Source organism: Populus euphratica, unplaced genomic scaffold, assembly GCF_000495115.2.
Source record: "Populus euphratica unplaced genomic scaffold, PopEup_1.0 scaffold464.1, whole genome shotgun sequence".
In the NCBI taxonomy this organism is placed as follows: Eukaryota; Viridiplantae; Streptophyta; class Magnoliopsida; order Malpighiales; family Salicaceae; genus Populus; species Populus euphratica.
Window position 1 is genome coordinate 253,173 of NW_011500187.1, and position 18,425 is coordinate 271,597.

General features: G+C 34.1%; 2 protein-coding genes across 4 annotated transcripts; both read left to right on the top strand.

The window, feature by feature from the left end:
- The first annotated feature begins 9,338 nt into the window (after positions 1 to 9,338).
- On the top strand, positions 9,339 to 13,346 carry LOC105111659 (autophagy-related protein 13-like). 2 transcript variants are annotated; one of them, XM_011007086.1, is made up of 3 exons: positions 9,339 to 11,137; positions 11,246 to 11,430; positions 12,795 to 13,346. In XM_011007086.1, exons 1-3 carry the CDS (start codon positions 9,776 to 9,778, stop codon positions 13,105 to 13,107), a joined length of 1,860 nt encoding a protein of 619 aa, XP_011005388.1. In that variant the 5' UTR covers positions 9,339 to 9,775; the 3' UTR covers positions 13,108 to 13,346. The 2 variants fall into 2 exon arrangements, with proteins under 2 accessions (XP_011005388.1, XP_011005389.1); XM_011007087.1 differs by having other exon boundaries at positions 11,249 to 11,430.
- Positions 13,347 to 14,184: 838 nt separating this feature from the next.
- On the top strand, positions 14,185 to 16,940 carry LOC105111660 (Peptidase C78, ubiquitin fold modifier-specific peptidase 1/ 2). Of its 2 annotated transcripts, none has more exons than XM_011007088.1 (5): positions 14,185 to 14,607; positions 14,694 to 15,644; positions 15,751 to 15,862; positions 16,432 to 16,527; positions 16,617 to 16,940. In XM_011007088.1, exons 1-5 carry the CDS (start codon positions 14,546 to 14,548, stop codon positions 16,698 to 16,700), a joined length of 1,305 nt encoding a protein of 434 aa, XP_011005390.1. In that variant the 5' UTR covers positions 14,185 to 14,545; the 3' UTR covers positions 16,701 to 16,940. The 2 variants fall into 2 exon arrangements, with proteins under 2 accessions (XP_011005390.1, XP_011005391.1); XM_011007089.1 differs by having other exon boundaries at positions 14,188 to 14,607; positions 14,697 to 15,644.
- The last annotated feature ends 1,485 nt before the right edge of the window (positions 16,941 to 18,425 follow it).

The window sequence follows — 18,425 nt, forward strand, 5'->3', positions numbered from 1 at the left end:
ATAGTATTGGTATTAAAAATATTATTATTTTGTTAGTCTAATTAATAGTATTGATCTCTAAACTATTATTATTTGTCATATTAATGTTATTTTTTAGTATAATTAATATTATTAGTCTCTAAAATATTATTATATTTGGTGTTATAAATAATATTATTTTTATAATAATTCATATTATTGCTACTAAAAATATTATTATTTGTATTATAAATATTATTATTTTCATTAAAATTTATAAGAATATAAATACTATTATCACCATTAATAAATTTTAAAAAAATATTATTACTATATAAAAAAACCACGCTAGGACACATGGTGCTTGAGTTTTTTCTTGAGGATAGACAACCCAAGTGCCACGTGGTGCTTGACTTGCTTCCTATGCATTATAGTCCAAGCACCAGGTGGCACTTTGGCTTGGGTATCACCAAGCATGACCTAACCCAAGGCTAGTCTTACCCCTGGCAGGGAAGGATCCAAAATAGCATTGGGTATCACCAAGCATGACCTAACCAAGCACAATGTGAAATTTGTGCAGCACCACCTCAAGTTGGTAGCACAATGCTACCGGTGCTTGGTCCGCTTCCTCTTGAGTGTAGCCCAAGTGCTATATGGGTTTGAACTGCCTATACTTTTAGTATAATTACAAGTATTAGTATTAAAAATATTATTATTAGTTTTTTTAATATTTTTTTTAGTATAATTAATTTTTAAAATATTAATAATAAAAAATATTGTTTGTTTTGCTGATATTATGTTTTTAGTATAATTAATATTAAAAGAATTATTGTATGTTTTCTTGATATATATTTTTTTGGTATAATTGATAGTATTGGTGTTAAAAATCTTATTATATTTTTAGTCTAATTAACAGTGTTGATCTCAAAATTATTAGTATTTGTTCTCTTAATATTATTTTTTTGGTATAATTAATATTAAAATTATTATTATATTTTTTTAGTATAATTAATTGTATTAATCTCAAAATTATTTTTGGAGTTATAAATAATATTATTTTTATAATAATTAATAATATTACTACTAAAAATATTATGATTTGTATTATAAATATTGTTATTTTTAGTAAAATTTACAAGAGTATATTTTATTTTAATTAATATTATTGATAAAATAACTAATGAATTGAAAATAAAATATTATATCATTTACTAATTTTATCAAATGTATTATAATAATAATTTTATTAAATTATATTTAATTTTATATCTACTTTCATTTACAATTATTAGTTACAGGACGTAAAATTAAACTTGGATCCTCCCTTATACGCGACTCAAATAAATTTGAATCCTGAATGACCTAACTCATTTGAATCCTGCATGACCTAACTCAAAGCTAACTTAAGACGAGATTTAGGTCAAATTGAACATGATCCAAAATAATTTTAGATCCTAACCGCTGTAGGATTCAAATATGTTTTGAATCTAATTTGAGAGGATCCAAATAATCAATCAGTACTTTGTTTTGAATCAAAATTTGAGAGTAATTTAATTCAATTTAGAAAAGACACAGCAAACATCGCTTAAGCTGTAAATATATACAAAAATATAGGGATGTAATGTGAAGTAATTTAAATCACAGAGACTAACTAATTATTTTCAAAAGATACAAGGACTAAACGATGATTTATTCTTTTATAGGGATGGGGTTTTGCTTTTTGCGAGGGGAAAAAAATTGCTTGTCCTGTCGTTTCAAAAAACCAATGGCCGTTTCCTCTCTTCTGCGGGCTCCGGAGTCCGGATCCACTTTATTTTATTTTTAAGAAAAAAAAAGAAAATTTCATTCCATATTAATTTTTTATCCGAGAAATAGCCCCGTGCTATCTTTGGTCAAGTTTTTGTGGGGCCGTATGCGGATATTCGAGGTATCTTGTCTCCACTTAGCAACTTTTATGGTTTTGATTAAAATATAATCAAAATGATTATTGTAAATTATGGTTTTGATTTTTATGAGAAATAATTGTGATCTTGATATATTTTTTTATTTTTTTCAGTGACAAGATTTGTCTTTATATATATATATATATATGGAAATGGAGACTAGAGAATAAATAAATAAAAAAAACTTGAAAACAGAAAAGAGAAAGAACACTTTTAATGTGAGATCCACGTTATCAGCGATGCAGAAAGAACCAATGACCCTTTCCCTGATGGCGACATGATCTCGATTTTAAAACTTTTAAGAAAGTAATCGGAGACGATGGGTAACGAATTCATGTATGCATGAATTGCGACTGCTGAGCTAAAGTGGGCAAGTGGGAGGTGGCGAGAATATCCAGAAAAACAACGACGCATGTGTCCAAGTTTTCTTTCTTCTACTTACGTCATCCTAAACAGGACGTATCCACATCAGTTTGATGGCAACCTCCCACCCTCCCAACGCAGAAAAATCTAATTATTCACACCACTGTTGACGTAACATCATTATTGATGAGCTAACGCCAAACCAAAGGTGAGCTAACTTCGAACTGAGGTCACTATAGTGCTAATCCAACCTTTATTTGGTTCCTCGGGGAAGGCTTTTGAAGTTGGTCTAAGTAGTGCTGAACCCAAACCGGTCGAGCTTCACCTGATACAGCCCCTTTTAATGTCACCTTGGATTGTCATGTAATGCGTTGATTTTAAAATAAAAAAATAAACATGTATAATTTAAAATTATTTTTGAAAAAATTTAAATTTTTTATTTTTTATTTATTTTAAATTAATATATTTTTAGTATTTTTAAATTATTCTGATGCGATGATGTAAAAAATAATTTTTAAAAAATAAAAAAAATATATTATTAGCATGAATTTTGACTTGAAAAGTTAATTGAAAATCAATCACAATCATGTTTTCAAACGGCTAGAAAAACAACAAGAATATTATTTTTAATATAATGTAATGTGTTTTGGTCACCTTATCAAAATCACCATACATATATTGATTGTGTTTATAGATAGATTGCAATGCAATGGAATCAAACAAAAAAAAATGAGATATTTGACGAGTTAACTTAATTTATAGTTATACATTTATTAATCATAATTTTTTTAGAGATGTAAATTTTATTAGACTCCAAATCTATATGGCAACAACCTTTTAAATTATTAGAATAACTCTAATAAACACAACATGGACAGTAATATACAAGTTTATAAGGTTAATAAGGCTTTAATAAAAAATAACATGGAGCTTTACCATTTAAAACTTCCAAAACGGCTGCAATGTTATAGGATTTTAGTAGGTAACATATTAATTAAGTATATTAATGTGTAAAAAGAATCAACCTAAATTTTTGCTTAAGATGTGATTGTGCTACCAATGTTAAACCAAGTTTTTAAATGTGATAATGTTTCCCCTCAGTTATTCTATTTTCCTTAGAGGTATGCAAATATATTAATCTATGATATATTCTTGATTTTGATAAAAACTTAGTGAATTATTTAGATAAGTATTCTTTTCCATTATCAATATGAAAAATTTTAATCGAGCAAAAGAATAAATTTTCAATATAGGATTTAAATTTTAAAAAAATTGCAAATACTCTTGATTTATTATGCAAGGGATAAACCCAAAGACCTTTAAGAAATCATTTACAAACAAAAAATAACAACAACAACCATTAATAAATTCTATAAGTGATTTCCAAACATCATAACGTGTGAGAACCAATGGATTAACAAGTTGCAAAGTGGAATATGAAAAAGGCTTGCTTTTTCCAAGAGGGCATACAAAATGTTGTACCTGACTTCATAGTGACATTTAAAATTTCTAGTGAAAAAGAATAGATATCTGACATCTTGTTCTTATAAAAAAAGGTCTGGTTTAAGGATTTACCACTTAGTATTATGGTGAGTAAGAATCCTAATTAATCAATAAAGATTCTATGTATGAGACTAATTATGTAAAAAAATATACTATCACCCTTAAAACATCTTACTTTAGATAGATTGCGTTATTAGTTTTGTTTAAAATTGTTAAGAGTTGGTTTATTTTGTTTTTGATGATCTGCTTATAATATTCTTAACTCTGGTGTCAGTAAATATTCGACTACAAATACTTCTAACTTCAGTATTATAAATATTGCATAAAAAAATAATATTCTTGACTCTTGTATCAGTAAATAAATCAATAAAATTTAGATTGAAAACAAAACATATTTTTTTATTAATTTGTTTTGTGAGAAAAAGAAAAAAGACAGATATATATCACGTATTAGATCCACATTTCATGTAAGAGTCTACAACCTAAATACATAGTAAAATCAACGAAAAAAGATGTGAAAGAGTCACAAATAAATAAAAAAAGATCCCTAATTTTTTTAGAATTTTCTAATATCTAAAGGGCCTATTTATTACATATAAAAAAAAGGGGTGAGATTAAAGGGAAAAAGGCAAGGGTATGTTTTACCAAACACTTCTTTAGCCTAAAGAAAATTGGGTCGGTTAAGCCTAAGGTATAGGTCCAGTCCGGCTTAACAATTCCTTTTTTTTTTTTTTTTTATGGGTCGGATCTAGCCTAGCTGTACAAGTTGAGCTTGATCTAGCCGGCTCGACCAGGTCACTCACCCAAACCAGTGACCAAGCTAGTTATGCAACAATAATAAAATAATTAAATTAGCAAACGAGGGAAAAAGAAAGACTTACCTGGCATGGCTGTTGCTGGAAGTGAAGTTGAGGTAGATGGTTGGGTGATGCTAGATAATAGTGGTTGAGCAACCATCTCAACCCAAGCAATAACCCAACATAAAATGCAATGGGTCGATACCTGCCCATAATAAAATGGGTCAGAATCGACCCAACATGCAAAATGAGCCATAATTGACCCATTCTATTATAATTGGCTGGTTATTGTGCTATGCACAATAACCAGCCAAAAATTACATTGGATGCAAAACGTAAATTTACCTTCTGCATGCTAATGATCGGGGAAGAAAAAACAAGATGAAGTAGAGAAGGAAAGAAACTTACTTGGTGAAAGGAGGTGTGGCCGTTGTTGTTGATGGTGACTCATGGCAGTGGAGATGTTGGCCGGATTAGTGGTGCTGCTTCTGGTCCTTTGTTTCTCCTATCTCTTTGTTTTCTTTGCTTCTTTTTTTTTCCTGGTTCTCCCCCCCTCCATCCCTATCTCTCTGTTTTTTTTCTTTATTTCTCGGTTTTCTTCTCTTTTTTTTTTTTTGCTTTGTTTTTCTCTCCTTTGCTCTTCATTTTCTTTTATCTATGTTCTTTCTCTCCTTCTCTTTCTTTTTTTCATCATCCCACATGCCTCCTTTCTCTACTATATTGGGAGAAATGAGGTCTACACCCCTGCCTAGTCAATGGTGTAGGGAGGTTGGGGAGGCTACTGTTCAGCTGTTCCTCTACCACCCTAGATACACCTCTCTTCCTATCTTTACCAAGTAAATGTTTTTGCAGGTAGAGGGGTCCCTGGTCGTAGTCTTTCTAGATCATCAGGGGAAGAGGAAGGCGGTGAGAACAGGGGAAGAAAAAATCTTCTTCTTCCCCTGCTTTGCTTGTCCTGGGAAGAAGAAGACTCACAGTACCTACAAAACAGCATCGTTTCGACTTTTTTTTTTTTTTTACATGAACTGTTTATGAAATGGTGCAGTTTTGGGCCAAATTTGCTATTGTATTTAAATGAAAAGGCAACAAAAACATGTTAGAGTTCACCTTGGTTCTCAATTTGTGATTTGTTCAATAGAGTCCTCAATTGCAATTTTGATTAAAAAAATAAATGCAATTGCATTCATGCCAAAAATCCAACAGTGGCTTTGAAGTTGGTTGTCTTTTTCACTTTGGTCCTTGGTCTTGAATTTATATAATTTGATCCTTAGTTGAGTAATAAACTTTCAATTTCTTCAACTTGGCCCCTGATTTGGTTCAATTACTGCCCCTCTATTTACGCGTCTTTTCTAGTTTGGTCTTTGGTTTCAGATTTCTTCAATCAAGTCTTTAATAGCCATCAAACTTCTATATGTATGCAATTAAGCCCTGGATTTGACTAAATTAACTTAAAAAAATAATAATTTGACCCTATAACTTTAATTTTTTTCAATTAAAGCCTAAATTAACTCCAAAATCAATTTTTCTTACAATGAAACCCTTCATAAATTCAATTAAACCTTCAATAAAATTTAATTGAGTTCATAAATGTCTGATTTTGGACTTTTTTTTCTCAAATTGATTTTTTTTGGTCAATAGGGCTCTCATCAGTCAATAAAATACTGTCAATTTTAATCTTTATATATTATAACCTCCTCAACCAATTTTTGACCATTTTCTAGGCACTCCGGCCTCCTATTCGCATTCTTTTTTTTTTTTAACATATATTTTTATTTTTTTTTATATTTTCTTCTTTTTTATGTAGGGATTCAAAAACGAATTACAACAATGTCCATGGAATAAAATTTGACCTATATGATTCTTCTTCAGATTAAAGGTAGATCTAATAAGTATAAAGTAACAAATATTTTCTAAACAAAACTTATTAATGTCAAAAGATCAATGGATGCATATAGACATTGAAGGATTTTGAGAAACAAAACTTAATGTTGTCTATTTGTAATGATATGGATTTAATGCTTTTAATTAACAAGCATGTACCATTTCCTATATTAATAGTTTCTCCTCTATTAAAAGATAATTTTTAAGAGATAATTTGATCATCAAATGCTATATGAGCATTAGCTCCATTATTTGTATATCATATTTAATGTTTATGTTGAGCATTTGACTTGATCATCATTGTTGCAAGTTTAAAAAGAGGATAACACCTTTGATATACAAAATCAAATTTATGATAACATTATAACCTTTTATATCATAGATCTGTTATATGAAGCATGTAGGGATTGAATTTTGACACATAATGGATTGGCATGAGGAATGAATTTGCTAAATAGAGGTGAGAAAAAAACCAAAAAACTAATTATATCGAGAAAACTTAAAAAAATAACTAAAAAAATTAAATCATGAAAAAAACCGATTAGAATATTTAAAAAATTAATCAGTTTGATTAAAAAGCTGAACAAAAACGAGCCAAATTGAAAAAACTAAGCCAAACAAAAAAAATCAAGCTAAACCAAAAAAACTAAGCAAAAAAAACCCATTGAAAATTACTAAAAATCCCAAAAAAAATTATAGTTCTTGATTTTTGATATAAAATAACTAAATCGAACAAAAAATAAACTGGTTGGGTTTCAGTTTTTGTCATGAAATAATTGAAATGAACAGAACCAAAACCAGTTAATTTAAATTGATTTTAATTTTTTTAAATTTAATTTGATTATTTTTTAAGTAAAATTCAAACTAAATTGAAAATAATAGTTTGTACTAGTAGCAGAAAGAAATGATTTCTTATATGTTGGAAATGAGTTCTTAGCAGCAAAATCAAAAGTATATTAGACATCACTACCTAACATTAGTATCTAGAAGTGCTTTACTTCTAAGTGATTCAACACTAAAATCTTCAAATGTAAAGTTCTTATCTCTAGAAGAAAAATTGAAAGAAGTTATAAAATAGCTGAACTCTTAGTTAAGACCTTAAGTGATGAATGAAATTAAATCTTAATTATCAATGGATTTTTCTACTGCAGCAAGTTGATTTGTCATAGGCTTGAAACCTTTTAAATATATGGAACATGATCGTGAACCTTGTGGGATAGTTTGCGATTGACATTTTAGATTTGAAATACGAGTTCATGACTGGTTAGAAAATCTAGTTTTAAGAGTAATCCAAACCTGTTTAGATGTGTTTAAACCATACACTGATACAATGATGTTTGGACGGATTGGGGATAACATAATATCAAGTAGAGTTTGATCTTTCGCATACTAGGGTTATGTAAGAAGGATTATGGGAATTATCAGTATTAATCTTTTAAGGGATGAGATCAGAGCCTTCCGAAAACCCTTGAAGATCATTGCTATCGAGAAATGGTAGGAATTGAGACTGCCAACTTAGATAATTTGACCCATCGAGTTTGAAAGATGTTGGTGGTGAGGTGTAGAGAGTTTTTAATGTTGAAATCATTTGAAGATGAAGAGGAAGATAATTTGCAGAGGCGAATTCAGGAAAGAAGGATAACAGGAGTTAGAAGTTTCTGATACCAAATTAAAAGAAAAACAATAAGAAGATTGTTTGCAATGTGTTTTTGATCCGCTTACCAAAAACAATGTATATTGATTTGTATATATATCTTACAGTATATCATAATGTAATAAAAGAATGAGGCAGAAGAGGAGCTAACTTAGAAGATGGAGCACCAAATTGTGCGTGAAGATCTATAATAGATGAGAAATTTTGATTTTGAATTTCCTTGACAGGAACCTCAACTTGGAATGACGCAAGTGTTCAGTAGCTTCGCGGGGGACAGCGAGCATCGAAGTCGCTGAGGCCCGTTTCAGTTACGAACAACCCCCTCCTCAGAAAGCTAAACCCAAATGCGAAGAGCACCAGTAAGGAACTTGGACTTTTTAGCCCTCCCGTGGGCAGTGGCCCATTGTTGAATTCATTTGTTGTTTGGATGGAGGAGCGTCATCACCACTCTTTATTGATTGATTTATTTTAATTAATTTAAGATTTATAAGGACCTGACAGAACGACATGATTTACCCTTACTTTAATAATCTTAATAATTGATGACTGGAGGGGGGGGGGGGGGGGGTGTTTTAAAAATAATTTGGCATGTATAATATAATATTTTAATAAAAGTTAAAGGATAATGATGGTGTCGGAGGGGTAGCGCGCCGAGGGATACTGTGCGGCTGATCGTGATTTTTAATTTTTTTTGTTTTAAATTAATTATTTGATATTTTTGAATAATACGCTAATATTAAAAATAAAAATTATTATTTTATTATATTTCTAAAATAAAGAAACTTTGAAAATAAACGCTGGCACAATAATTCGAGAGAGAGAGGGGGGGAGGGGATTTTGAAATGAAAGGAGACGGATGAGCAGTGATTAGGAAGAGGCGTTCCATCATTACTTGATTTGTTTTGATTATAATTGTGGACTAATTTTCCACACCCATTTCTTTCTTTAACAACAGTACTCCTGCCGGAAGGAATTCTGGGATTCTCCTTTTATTGTTGTTATTATTTAGACTGTTTCGCGTCTCTCTTCCGGCAAACGAAATTAAATTAGACTCTTCTCTTTCACGTCTTATTTTAACGTTGCGGGTAAGTTTTCAATTCCTTCCTTCTTTTTAAACATTTATTTATTTCTTTATTTCTATACAGCAATCATTACGTGGGAGATTGCTCTCTTTTGCTCTGCTCCGCCTTATCGCATCAAGATCCCCCCCCCCAGATCCCCCCCCCCCCCCCACCCCCCAGTTCTGAATCTGTCCTTCATACTAACACGGCACGTTCGATCAACATTTCATTTATCCATCGATCTATCGCCATCGGCTTGCTATGATCTGTTAGCTTTACTATGCTTCTGATGACTCATTAATCCTTTCTTCCCCATTTTCTTATATTTCCTTTTTCTCTCCTCTTTTTTTTATTTTTTTTTTCAATTCTCACACGATTCTTTTGGATATTAATTTGACGAGCAGAGCTACAAATCTATTCCTACCATCATTTGTTCTTGCTCCTTCGCCACACCCACATTAATCCTCTTCTTTTTTTTCCCCTTCTTTTATCAAAATTAATCCTCTTGTTTACCTCTAACCCCAAAAAAATAGAAGGGAAGGGAATTCCGGTTTTATCGTCTTGATTTAGGGTCATATACACCCCTCGCCGGGATCTCAAAGTTGGAGTAGCACCATGGATATGCATGGTAATTCTCACCCTGATTCTGGAAAACTAGAACAAATTATTTCCCAGTTTCTATTGAAGAGCTTGCACATCATCTTGGACTCAAGAATCCCTTCTCTTCGTCCCCATGATCGCAGCAGGGAACTTCCTTCCACTTCTCGTGTCAAAAAGAGCGACAAATGGTTCAATTTAGTTCTCGGAGACCGCCCTGCTGCTCTCGATAACTTGAATTTTTGGCACAGAAATCTCACGGATCCCATGATAATTGATGTTCTACTTGTTCGCCAACCGTCTACTCCGTCTGCATCCACGGACAATTTGTATGCTGGGACATCTGTGGAGACAGTTATAGAGAGGTGGATTGTTCAGTATGAGTCCCTGCGGGTTATGCCTCCCCAGACCGGTGAAAATTCTGCCTCTTACAAGAAGACATATAAGAAGTCCATCATACTTTTACGCTCTCTTTACTCTCATATGAGGCTTCTCCCCGCATACAGGGTCTTTCGCCAGCTAAGCTCATCTACTCAAACTTACAATTTCCATATCATTTACAAAGTTTCTTCATTTTGCGAACCGTTCTCCAGGGCTGATGAGGAAGTAATGAAGGAGCTCAGTTTTAGCCCTGTTGAGGCCCTTCCTGGCCGCCTTTGTGTATCTGTGACCTATCGTTCGACACTATCTGATTTCAAGCTTGAGCCCGTGACAACGATGACACCAAAGATTATAATGGACTATGTCGGTAGCCCCACCACAGATCCTCTTAGGTCTTTACCCTCTTCAGAGAAGGGCGTGGGTGCTACGTCCTTTCTATTGAGAGGAATGCAACCACATGTTTCTCCTCCTTTTCCACGCCCGCATAGCTGGACAAGCGGCTTCCATAGAGCAGCTCATATGGTGAACCAACCAGTTGGTGGATCTCCGCCAGCTTATCGCAAATCTCGCATGCCATGTGATTTTCCATCCCCCTCTAATGATATTTACGGTCATAGAGTCCAAAACTATAGACCATCAACTCCTCAAAAGGCCAATTATCATGATGAGTACCAGCTTTCTCCTCCATTCTCATCATCCATGTCCCCTTCTACGCCAACGCACTTTTACAACGGTAGTCCTGTCCTAGCTCGTGATACTTCAGAAACTGCACCCGTTACTATTCCACTTCCTATATCAGACGGCAGAAGTTCGAGATACCTGTCTCCTAACTTTTCTGATTCAAGTAGGCATTCTCTTCCACCTTTATCTCCCAGAAGCACAAGGCATGATTCATCATCACAGGAGTCTCCTTCTGGAATTCGATCAATCAAGAAATTAGAAGCTATAAGGTTTGCGGAGTTGAACTCTGGCAATGCAAATCATTATTCTGGTCAGAAGGTAGTCTCTGCTCTCATCAATCTGTTTTTAAGTGGTTTTTTTCCTGCTTGAAAATTTCAGCCATCAAATTATGTTTTGACTGGTGTTTCTAATTTCAATTCTTTTTAGTTGTTAAGAGATAGCAAAGATGATTCAGGGCGGTTCTCAGGGTTGTTATCTTCTAGTGGCTCTCCACGCGTTGGTTTTTCCAGAAGTTCAAGTAGATTATCTTTCCAAGATGACTTAGATGATGATGATGATTTCTCGTGTCCTTTTGATGTTGATGATGTTGATACATCAGATTCTCATGCCAGGTACTTTGAAATTCCAGGCATAAGTAGTGTCTACCTAACTGTATATGAATTGCGTAACTATACGAATCCATAGGGTTGGTTTCTATTCCATATTTTATTCACATGTGCTTATTTTCAGTATGATCATCTGTTCTATGTTGGCTGCGTGTTTAGTTTGTAATCTACTGCAAAGCCTTGCGAGTTGTCTCTAGATGCATGGAATTCTTCTGGAAGATAGTTCCATGGTTGCAGTTTGTTGCTGTTTTCTCTGAGTAGTTTTGTTATAAAGTCCATCTATATTGTTGTTTCCTTGTTTAATTTGATGGTGATGTGTAATGCTCAATTTGAAATTGCATCTACCTTTGTCAAGGTTCACTCTGTTACTGAATAATTCTTGATAACTAATTAATTAAACTAAATCTGATATCAGTTTCTCCTTGACATCTAGCGCTATATGCTTTTCCAACATGAAAAATTTAGTTCTGAGTCATTTTCCTCTAGTTGGAGAAGCCTGCCTTAAGTTTTCAAGTGTGTAACTATTGTGATTTCTCGGTTTTACTTGCTGTCCTCCCGGAGAAACACCCATTAGCTCAGTATATGGAATTTCTCATCTGCTTAAATGTCAATGCTTCTTCTTATTTAAGGCTAAATTGATTATAAGAAGCTTGAAAAATATCTATCATCCCCTTCTTGCTCAATATGTTCTCATGGTTTTAGATCACAATTGCATGTCCCGCAAGAGGGCTTACAGGTTTCACGAGCACAAATTGTTTAAATTCAAGCAAATGGTCCCTGATGTGTGGATTTCATTAAAAAAATAGTTTTCAATGAATCGAGATTTCAAGTTTCATAGAAAAGGCTAAATTACCCGAAATTACCCTGAACTGAGCCCATGAACTTTAATTTTTTTAATTTGAGTGCTATGAACTATTTTTTGGTGAAAAATTGGCTCCTGACATATGTTGTGTTTCTAAACTATTATCAGTAGTTCAAATTAATGGAAGACCTATTTTTAACCAAAAAATAGTTTGAGGATCTTGGTAGTGTATTTACCTTTCCTTTATCATCTTGTTTGCTTTGTGATCCTTGTCCTTGATGGCCCCACCACCTCATATATGTGGATCAAAGAAAGCTAGCATATCTTGTTGGCAGTTTGGCACAACTTAGCTCCATGATTTCTTCCCTTGATGAAGTTGAGATAAAACACAACGGGGGATTCATCATTTTGTTTGTTTATTTGCTGAAGTTCATCTGTTTATGACGCTTTTCTTTTCAATCCTGAGGCCGAGGCTTAATTTTTTCGCTTCTAGACTGCTCTATGTTTCTTCTTGTTATTTTCATGACCACCATAATCTTTTTTATTGTATTTTCTTTTGAGTATACAGTCAGAACCTTTATGGGAAGAAAAACTTGGAGTCCAGTTCCCACACTGCATCAATAGGGAAAAAATCTCAAGATGCTGCCGTTGGTATCCTTGTTCACATGCTGAGGACAGCACCTCCTCTGCGTCAAGATCCAAGCTGTTACTCATCCCACTCCTTGAGGACTGATGTAGAGGAAGGGATGAGCACAGCTTCTGGGTTTTTTTTGCCGAGAAAGACAGCAGATGCGCTGGAAGAGCTCCGGAGTTACAGAGAAATGAAAGACCTCTTGCTTTCAAAGAGTGGAACTCGGGTGGTCAGAAAAGAAGAAGCTTAATTGCAGCTGGTTCTGGCAGGTTCATTGTCTTAGAGAGACTTTGATTTGTTAAGGGAAAGGTACACGAGGGAATTGTTCTAATCAAAATAATAAACTGCAGAAGCTCCAACATAACGCAGTTAATCTTACATTTATAACGTAACAGATCATTTTGTGGAGAGGGATTAACATATTATGTACATATCAATTCATGATAGAAATTTGTAATGTTGATCAAGTCAATTACCGGATTTAGTGGATGCTGCCTATTACCCTCTCCCGTTCACCACCATGCGCCTGCATACATAATAAATTGTTTAGGGAATGCGAGGAAGGTCTCCATTGTGAACTGTCAAAAAGTTGGGAGAGCTTTGGAAACCCTAGGAAGACAAGTTCTAAGGGAATGGTTAAACTACAGATATAATAACCAGTTCGGATTAATGGGATGATATCGGCTGGTCTAGGCCAGGTTTGCTTTTAAATCGTCTAGGAGTTAGACTTTATAAAACCCAAATGATTTAGTATTCTTTTTATTTTTTCTTTTTCAAAACAATATTTCATTAAAAATTAATAAATTGATTTGTTGAGTTAGTATGCGATGAGCCTTAGAAATATAATTTTTTTTTTATTAAAATCTAAGTTTTGTAGCTGTACACACTATTTATTATAATTGAATTAGTATTGAATTTATATAGTTTTAAAAGATAAAATTTATTTTGTTTTGTTTTTTTGTATTATCCTCAGTTCCTCACCTTTATGAAATATTTTAAAAAAGTAGTTTTAATATTAATAAATCAGAGGAGCTACTTCTCATTTATTTTTATACCATTTTTAGATATTAAATTAAATTTTTTACATTTAAATTAGTTTTAAATATAAGATTTTATTAGAAGTTCTAAATTGAATTCAATTAAATACTTTGTTAAAAAATATATATTTAAGAACTCGACAAATAATTTTTTATGATAACTCACAAGTGAGAGATATCAATATAAATGAAATTCTAAATTAACTTCATCACTTATCTACCAAAAAATTAATTTTATTACTTCATATTTTGCGCTTTTTGATTTTTTGGGAACAGAATACATAAATAAATTAAAGCACTATTCATTATCGTTTTAAACATTATTAGGATTATTAATTAAGACAGAAACTAAATTAGTAAACGCCAACGCGGAGTGAAGTGGAAGGCGAGCAGTGGGCAGCAGACAGGCATTGGTCCGATTGGGACTGGGACTGGGACTGGGATTGAGATTGACTAGGGTTTTCTCGTCTTCTATTGAAGTTTTCTTCTACCGCTTTGCTTGTTAGTCTTCTATTTCTGCACTGCTGTGCTGATGTTATATCCTATTCTTCTTTGGTTGCTTCAAAGTTTCACAGTAATTGCTGCCTGGTACACCATAATCATATCATGCAATGCAGAATGGAGAGAATATAATTAAAGAAGAAGAAAAAGATGGAAACTTCTGTAAATTGTCCCTTTTGTCATCTAACCCTTCCTCCGTCACAACTTGAAAGGTAAATATTCCCTTTTCCTTTTCTTTCCTTTTTTTTTTTGTTGATAGATTGTTTAAAAAGCATTTGATTTGATTATGCACAAATAGCAGGCATGCCAACAGCCACTTTGACGAGGATGATGGTGTTGCTGAAAAGGATGAGCAACTTGCAAGGGACCTGGAGTTGGCCCAACAACTTTCTATTCCGCCCCCTTCTTCTACATTCACACTCCAAGAGAACAACACTATGGATGAAAAGATTTCTTGTTTGATTTCTTTGCAGTATAGGAGCTCCTTTTACCATGTCAAATTCCCTGGTGGTTTGATCTCCTTGTTGTCCAACTGTTTCGAATTAGATGCTGATACCAACACCACTGTCTTATTGTCTGGATATGTTGACCATTTTCAGAGCTTGGCTTCTGAAGATGCTGGCTGGGGTTGTGGTTGGCGTAATATCCAAATGCTTAGCTCCCATTTGCTTTCCCATAGACATGATGCCAGTGAGCTTTTGTTCGGTGGCTCTGGTTTTGTCCCTGACATTCCGTTTCTTCAGAGATGGCTTGAGATTGCCTGGGAAAAAGGTTTTGATGCCCTTGGCTCTCATCATTTCAACAATTCTGTCTATGGTTCTAAACATTGGATTGGAACTACTGAATGTGCTGCCATTTTTCGCTCTTTTGGTCTTCGTGCTAGGATTGTAGATTTTGGCCCTAAGGAATTGCAAAGCTTTTTTCTTTCCGTTCCTGGTACCAGTCTTAACCCACCTGTTGTGACAGCCAATGCTAGTGACAAGAGAAAAGCCTTTCAGGTTTATGGACCCATGGATAGATATTTGGTGGGACGAAATACTGATGTTTCACAGCTAGACTCCATTGTGAATGACCAGTCTCAGTCCTCTACCAATTACGTGGCTGGTGGAAGTGATCATTCTATGGCAACTAGATTTCCGAGGAAGAAAGAGGGTCATCAGGTTCTCCTCGACTGGGTTTGGAATTATTTTTCAGAGGAAAGCTTAACCACATCTGTCCAAAATCGGCATGTTGTCATCACCAACAGAGTGTAAGCTGTTCTTTCCATGCATCTTATTTTTTGCCTTATGGTTTTATCAAATAGGAAAATTGTGATTCTGGAATTGATTCAAGTTGTTGACAACATCAACGAGCAGACCCTTGTACTTCCAACATGATGGTCACTCAAGAACTATTGTTGGGATTCAATTCAGACGTCAACAGAATGGAGTGCCGCAGTACAACCTCTTAATTTTGGACCCTGCTCATGTAAGTAATAAGCCTCCTGCGTTTTTTGGCTTGATTATTGAACATATAATAAAGGACATTAAAATATTCAAAAGCTTCAACCTGCTTCCCTATTGATGTCTTTCTGTAATTATTCGTATGGGAATTTGGGCTGGTATGTGCATTGAACCTTGCATCTCATCCGTTTACTAGAATAATTTTTTGGTTCCATTCTTTTTTCCTCTTTGGCCTTAATATTACCATTGAACCCCGGAAAAATAATGTTCTTTCTACCATCCCTCAAATATCCCGAGGTTTGAGCTAAGCTAAAATTCTAGTATTTCTATCTTGATACATTTCTGCTAAGAAACTGCTTGTCACATAAATTGTGGGAAGGACATTTTTTTTTTTTTGGAAAAAGTGAATTGTTGTGGGAAGGACATGAATCCTATAATTTGTGGTTTTTTAAATATTTGATCCAAATGAAAAAAGTTCAGTTTGGAAATCATTGTTTTGTATAGACAGGAAAATTGAGATTGTCAAAATGGTGCATATATTTTCTTGTGATTTCTACTATATTTATCTGGTTTTATTCTGTATTGCAAAAATAGAGAACTGTAGCTCTAGAAAGATCACTTAGAGAAAATGCTGGATGGAAGAAGCTAATAAAAAGAGGAGCTCACACATTGAAGAAGCCCCAATACCAGGTTCTACTCCTCTAGTCAACCTATCTTTTCTCTTATTTCTCTTGGAAGCTTCAATTAGGATTTTTTTTTCCCTTCCTTTTTCTTTCCAGTTGTGCTACATTGATCCTGGAATAGCAATTGGAGAGGAGATGGAGCAGCTCAAGAAAATAGATAGTGTCTTCATTGAATTTTAGAAGAATATTTTGAAGTTTTGTGCCTCTCTTTTATCCTTGTCCATTGGTAATTAAATCTCATCCTTCTCTCTTTGATGATGAAAATGAAAACATTTGCATCAACATCATGCTTTGACTTGTATTTAGTATAAACTGTTCACGCAGCAAAGTGACTTAAAATGTATTTAGGATATATTGTTCACGCAGTAAAGTGACTTGTGTGATGGAAGGGGAATATCAATTTTCTGTCGAGTTCTGGAACTGGTATAATCTCGAATGTACTCCGTCAGATGCCACTATTAGAGCTGAGTGGCTACCCATCTCAACAATCTCATCTTTATTCTTTACTGCTAGTGTATTAGTTTTTAACTGTAGAAAGCCTGTGTGCAACTGTAATTTTTGTGGTTTGTGTACGAGCCCCTGTTGTCATTCAGGTTTAGAGATCCCAAAGCACTCAATATGGATCGTTCAGGCTCAGTTTTAAGGGCATTCGTTGCTTCATTTAGGAGCAAAGTGCAGCCTTTTTAGGAGGGTTCTAGTAATGGCTATCTTTTGCTTTTGTCCACCCGAAAGCAGGCAGCCCTTCTATCATATCCATCAGGCAAATTACAAACAAACTGGTGTATATTCGCCTCCCTCGATACCTTCGCTATTTCGGTTTCAGAAGCCCCTTCATTCCCATAGATGATATTGTCTCTGATTAAGTCCTCAGTTTTCGCCTCCCTTGATACCTTCCCACCCACGTTGTCTCCCCAACTTTGTCAGACTGTATTCTCTTATATCCTTCTTTACAATTATAACCTTTCCTTCTCTAGGGTCATCGAATCTTAACAAAAGGGCCAAAACCGAGGACTTTCCTGGACCACTTGGCCCTGCAAGTGCCACCTTTAATCCAGCTTCAATTTGTAAGCTGAAGTTGCGGAGAGCTTTCACTTCTGGTCGTAGTGGGTAATAGAATTGGATGTTCTGAAATTCAATTCTCCCCATGATCTTTTCAAGATCTGGGCTCTTTGGAACATCTGGTTCAATTTCGGTCTCCCTTTCAAGGGTTTTGACTGCAGGAGTCAGTACACCAATGGGAGAGATGACAACTGTGATGAGTGTCTATAATTCTGTGATTGAAGGTACTGCGATGGAGAAAATCTGGTATGATCATATGCCATCTTCGAAGGTGGCTTGATGTTTATCAAATAAATGTGTGGGCAGACCAACTGCATGAGCAATATACCATGAACAAGGGGAGACGACCTGAATGAACCCACACCCAATAGATGCTCCTCCTCATTGGATTTTCTCTTGGCTTTCTTGAGAATTTGTTCTTCACGGCGGAATGATGCAATGGTTTTATTGTTGGCTGTGGGCTCTTAAGCAAGTTCAACAAGTTCGTAATGCTCTTGGTGGCATCTCTAAGGTCTTGTTCTTGTTCTGGATAAAACATGTCAAGGGCCCAGGGATCGGGATTTAATTAGAGAATGTTTTTTTATGGGTATATAGCTGAAACTAATGTTAATATCCATGCATTATGAATCCAGATTCGAATTTCGCATGTATACGGAATAGGCTCCTGCTAGCTAAAATTGTGAATATACGACAGACAACACTGACAATGATTCCTCCCAGGTGGCATATAAATACAATATTCCCAAATGTATATAAAAAATAAATTTATTTTTAATATTCTCCTGACACCGAAAAATATTTAATAATTTTTTTTAATATTTTAATGAAAAATAATAACTCAAAATG